Genomic DNA, 5,944 nt, shown 5'->3' with positions numbered 1-5,944 from the left:
CATTTCTGCTGCGTCTTCCTCAGTCCTGACCTTCACCTCTTGCCTGGCTCATTGCTACTCTTCTATCAGGTGTCAACTAAAACACCACTTCCTCAGGAACACCTCTGACTTCTCGATCTAATTTCCGTCTCTGTTGTTAGAGTCGTACTGTTCTCAGACTACCTGTCCCATTTGTAATTGTGTATTTATTTATTATGTTTAGTGTTTGTTTCATCCACTAGAATCAATTCCATGAATCAAAGACCGTGTCTGTTTTGGTCACTGTTGTACCTCCATTCCTAGCATTGTACTTGACACATAGTAGATATGAAATAAGTATTTGTTGAATGACTGACATACTTACAGGAGCCTTCAACTAGCTGACCTCTAAGGGGCTTGCACCTTTATCTGTCTGTCACACTACTGCCAAAGTGTCTTTTCTTTTTTTTTCTTCAAAATGCAGAACTGACAGTGTTGTCTGCGTTGCCTTTGGAAAGTCCAAGTTCTTTAAAATGACACAAGGTCCTGTTCTGCTTAATATTCAAGGCTTATCTCTTACCACATCCACACCCACTTTGTGCTCTGGCAACATCAAGCTGGTGTCCAGTGTGCATAAATGCTGTTTTTACACACATGCCTTTGTGTATGCTATTCACTTTGCCTGGAATGCTGCCTTCTTATCTTACAAACTCTGTTAATCCTTCAGAACACTGTCCACATATCACAACACTGTCCACATTTCACTTCCTCTGCACCACTCTTTCTCATGACCATTTCCTCTCTTCACCAGTAAGGAATGATGCCCTCTTCCACAACCGTTCTGTGCATTATGCATACTTGATTACATTTTATTCTGTATTGTATGTCTTTTTTAGGGGGTGGGGGGAACTATGGGAGTATAAGTGGGGAATAGAATAAAAATAAATCCTTTAGTTTTTCTATTTTGAAATAATACCTTTTAAATGACTTTAAAGTATGTAAGCTGATATTAAAGTTAGATATTAAAAGAAGACCCCAAGTATCAGTATGAATGACGATTGGTGAAAGCTAAGTAAATGTTAGCTTGTAATTAGTCATGTGATTACATGCGCCTTGCGTTTCAGACTTTGTCAATGGAGCCCTAAGTAAGCTGAGATCTAACAGAACACCCTCCTTCACACCTCAGCGAGAAAGAGCCGGTGGGTAGCGAATGTGCTTCTTTAAATGAAAGTGTGTCTCACATTCTACAGAATAAGTGCAATAATAATTATCTAACTTAATTTGGTTTAATCAAATTCAGATATTTTCAATGGAGATTATATATGCTATCTTGTGATATTGCTGATTTCATATCAGATATAATGGACTAGGTAAGAATCTGTTTTAGTCTATTGTTTTATCTTCAATCTTCTTGATCATGCTTTTTTTGTTGCTTGTAACTTGGATATTATTGAACATGTGAAAATAGCCCCAGTGGATTGCCTATCTTATTTATGCTCTGCCTAAAAACAAAGCATATGCATTTAAACACGCACAAGACTTCTTTTTTATTTTAGAACCAAAAGTTGAATTAGTATATACCAATTTTTTTATCCTAGTTTGCTTGTGGCTGAAATTGTCCAGCCCAATGGATGAACAGACTGTGATCTTTCATTTTATTTTCCATATTGAAGGAGTTAACTGAAGTTTATATTCAGTTATGATGAAAAGCAGAAACACTTAGATCAGTTTTTTGTTGGAACTCCTATAATTCTTTCCTGCGTTAATATTCTTTAATGTGTATTATGCCATCTCTTAGTCTACTTGGTTTAAGTTAATGCGGTTTATTAATAATCTTGCCTCTTATGATGTCACTGTTTTCATTTTAAGTTACTACACAGTGTTCATTCTTGCATAGCATGTATTTGGCATTGTGAGTGTATCCCTCTGCCCTTTTTGGTTAGCTCTAAGTAATAGCTTTATAAGAAGAAATTATGTAAAGCTTTTGTATTTTATCAACTGTGGGAGAAACAACAAATCGGTTTTTGTTTTTTTTCTTTCAGCCCAGGTGTCTGTATCCCCAATGATTCTTACCCCAAGTGCTAAGCGTAAACTGCCGGTAGAGTCCTCGCATGGCTTCTCAAGTAAGAAAAGGAAGTCCAGCAAGCACAGTTTCAACCTGGAGCTGTTGCCAAGCAGCCTCTTCAGTAGCGGTTCTACACCAGTATCAGGTAACAACCAGAAGTCATGTAATTCGGTCATAAACCTTGACATGCCTATTCTGGGCAGCGTGCTATTTTACATGAATACCACCCTTTAGGAGCCACCCTTTATTCCATGTTTTGTCAAATCTCTGGATTTTTGTAAGGTCTCCTGTCCTTTACAATGTTGTTGTTGCTGTTGTGTGCCGTGGTCCGACTCATACAACCCTGTGTGACAGAGCAGGACTGCCCTGTACGGTCCCCTAGGCTCTGATCTTTATAGGAGTAGATCTCCAGGTCTTTTCTCCCACAGAGTGGCTGGGGGGTTTGAGCCACTGACCTTTTGGTTAGCATCCAAGCACTTAACCATTGTGCCGCTGAGGCTCCTAGGTACACTACAGTAATATTTATATTCATTATTTCACTAAAGTCATGTAGTAAGTGATGGGGCAGATTTAAGTCTGTCTGGCTGCAAAGCTTGCTCTTCCTCCAAACCGCAGCAGTGCCCACCCTCACTTGTATTATTAAAAGAGCTTAAAGCAAAAGCCTTAACAGTTATGTTTAATCTGTCTTTTAATTGGCAACTAAAAAGTAATAAATAGATTTTTTTGTGTGTTGAGTTGAGTTAGATAGCACCTGAAGCTTCTAACCAGAATTTATGTGATTCTTGTGGTTGCTTGAAGGAGCCCTGGTGGCGCAGTGGTTAAGCGCTTCGCTACTAACCAAAAGGGCGGTGGTTCGAAGCCATCATCCGCTCCACGGGAGAAAGATGTGGCAGTCTGCGTTCATAAAGATTACAGCCTTGGAAACCCTATGGGGCAGTTCTACTCTGTCCCACAGGGTCACTATGAGTTGGAATCGACTGGACAGCCGTGGGTTTGGGGTTTTGGTGGTTACTTGGTGGAGGAAGGTAGATTAAGACTTGAAATCTTTTAAAATTACTGCTGTTAATAGTTTATACTTTGAAAAGGAAATAAATGTGTGTGATGTTATTACTTGTGGTTATTTTTATAGTTCACTTGGATTCAAGTCCAGACGGGCCATCTCAGAGTTCACTGTCTCCTAAGGCCATCAGTGGAAACCAGATCAGTACAGGTGTCCAAAGGAGAAGTCAGAGGATTGCGGGCAAGAAAGTTTGCAGGTAATTTATCCAGAACATTTTCTTTTTATTGGATAAATATTTGGGGTGTTTGTGTAAGCGTATGTATGTATGTATATATATTTTAATGCAAATAATGCACATTATACATTTTTTTGACAATTACACAACCCCCCACACATTATTTTCATACGTGCATATGCCAGTTTGTTTTTACATGTTGCTGACTTCAATTTCTGATCACATGGAAACTTCACTTAAGGTAGATATTATCGAGTTAATAGAAACAAACTCACAGTTTCAGTTTATTTTCTGATTCCTGGGGGACCACCAAATTCTGTCCATGACTTCTTGACTTTAGCTTATAGCTTTATTATACAGTTATGATCAGAAGTAACATTTTTGGATTTTTTTATACACATAAGCAGGAGATTAAAGAAAATGAACAGAATGATATGATTTACCTGTAATGTGTGAGGACGGGTGAATGAGGCTGAAATTCCCTTCTGGAAATGTCAGGAGACTTGAGCAGTATATGCATGGGTGTGCTATGCCAGAACTGTTTTACTTAATTTCATCATCTCTGCACGTTATATGTGTGAGCGCATTATTTACAAACTAAATCTGGTGTATGTATGTATGTGGGTGTGGGTGTGTTTAATAAAATATTCATCTCCCTATAGAGAATTATGCTTGAATTATTTTAACCATAATAAAAAATTACCTATTGCCCTCATTCTTACTAATCAAGTGTTTTGTATATATCCATCAGAGAAAGATTTCTAACCTGAGCCCACTTTACTTGCTTAAAATCCTGTTTTGCGTTGGTGTAATTTTAAATTTTCCTGTTAGTTTAAAGCAAGTCTATTCTAATTGATCCTAGTTTAGAAATGATCAAACTGCATGATTAACGGGAAAGATCATTCTTATATACAGTAAAACCTGTGAAAGCTGGAACCTGTGTAAGGCAGAAACTCATCAGAGAAGGAAAACTCAAATTTTTTGTCACTAAAACAAGCGGGAGACGAGTGGTACTTTGTCAAAGGTGGAAAACTTACGAGACCTGGAAGAACAAGGCAGTCCTGTTGAGTTCCGGCTCTCACAGGTTTCACTGTATAAACGTAGTGTACTCATGTATGGTATTTTAAAGTTTAACTAATAATAGAAAAGTATTACTCTATTCAGTATTAGCAGTATGATTTGCTGTAGATTGTCTCTCAAATTTCATATTGCAGGAGTTTCTGTGGTGTTTTATGCTATAGGAATAAACTGACATGTTTAATTCTACTCTTTTTAGGGTAGAATCAGGAAAATCAGGCTGTTTCTCCCCTAAAATCAGTCGTAAAGAAAAGGTTCGAAGATCTCTACGTTTGAAATTTAGTCTGGGGAAAAGTAACAGAGACGTAGTAAGTATCGTTCACCATTTCATTGATTGTTTCTATTAGCATAAAAATGTAGACTTGGTGCTAAAAAGACCCGCTTCACCCTGCCTCCCCTCCAGCTACTGTCCCATTCTGTACTCTGCTTTATAGCAAAATCCCTGTACTGGAGTTGATATCTCCAATTCCTCTTTGTTACTTTGCTTAAACCTATTCCTGTCAGCCTTGCATCAGATGACATTGCTGTCATCGAAGTCACCAATGAATTCAACCTTGCTCAAGCCAGAGGTCAAATGTTGTTGTTAGGGGGCCGTGGAGTCGATTTCTGACTCACAGTGACCCCATGTGACAGAGTAGAACTTCCCCATAGGGTTTTCTAGGCCGCAGTCTTTACGGGAGCAGATCTCCAGGTCTTTCTCCCACAGAGCCTCTGGGTGGTTGGAACCGCCATCCTTTTGTTTAGAAGCCGAGGGCTTAACCATTGTGCCATGAGGACTGCTTGGTCGGATATCAGTCCTTATTTCACTTGGCCTGTCAGCAGCATTCGACACAGGTGACGGCTTGCTCTCTGGTGTGCTTTCTTTCCTTTCTTCTAGGTCGCTGCACTGTTGGGATTGTCTTCTTCTTCACTTGTTACTTCTCAGGTTCCTCTGCACTGGAGTACCCAAAGCTTAGTCCTTGGCCTTCTCTTTTCTATCTCCACTCACTCGAGGTGCTCATCTTATGTATTTGCTTAAGTCTTTGTCTCTTCACACAGCTCTCCTGAAGAACTTGCCTGCTTTCTTAACATCTGCCTGCTTGACTTCCCAGTAGACATCTCAAGTGTAACCTGTCCCAGGTAGAGCCCCTGAGATGCACTTCTTTGCCGCCGTCATCATCATCCTCCATCAAACCACACTTGTACTTGCAGACTCCCCCGTCTCAGTTGTGGCAGCCACCTCCATTCTTCCGGTCACTTACGTCAGAAACCGGGAGGGCATTCTTTTTTTTTTTTAATTGTGCTTTAAGTGAAAGTTTATAGCTCAATTTTCTCATACAAAAATTTATGCACACATCGTTATGTGACTCTAATTGCTATCCCTATGATGTGACAGCACACACCTCCTTTCCACCCCAACTTCCCGTGTCCATTCAGCCAGCTCCTGACCCCCTCTGCCTTCTCATCTCATCTCCGGACAGGAGCTGCCCATTTAGTCTCATGTATCTACTTGAACTAAGAAGCACACTCTTCATGAGTATCATTTTATGTCCCATAGTCCAGTCTAATCTTTGTCTGAAGAGTTGGCTTCGGGAATGGTTTTAGTTCTGGGTTAACAGAGAGTACAGGG

The 5,944-nt window shown here is 39.7% G+C and overlaps 1 protein-coding gene across 2 annotated transcripts in view; it reads left to right on the top strand.

Moving 5' to 3' along the window:
- The window catches only part of ARHGAP11A (Rho GTPase activating protein 11A), a 30,644-nt gene that overhangs the window by 20,515 nt on the left and 4,185 nt on the right, over positions 1-5,944 (top strand). For both annotated transcript variants that reach the window (XM_004380598.2, XM_012556759.2), the window contains exons 7-10: positions 1,083-1,157; positions 2,001-2,168; positions 3,153-3,279; positions 4,535-4,643. In XM_004380598.2, the coding sequence (XP_004380655.1) occupies positions 1,083-1,157; positions 2,001-2,168; positions 3,153-3,279; positions 4,535-4,643 (479 nt within the window). The remainder of the gene's footprint in view (positions 1-1,082; positions 1,158-2,000; positions 2,169-3,152; positions 3,280-4,534; positions 4,644-5,944) is intronic.

This window comes from Trichechus manatus, unplaced genomic scaffold (assembly GCF_000243295.1).
Source record: "Trichechus manatus latirostris isolate Lorelei unplaced genomic scaffold, TriManLat1.0 scaffold00076, whole genome shotgun sequence".
In the NCBI taxonomy this organism is placed as follows: domain Eukaryota; kingdom Metazoa; phylum Chordata; class Mammalia; order Sirenia; family Trichechidae; genus Trichechus; species Trichechus manatus.
Note: the sequence above shows the minus strand (reverse complement) of the source record. Positions and strands in the feature narration are given on the sequence as shown.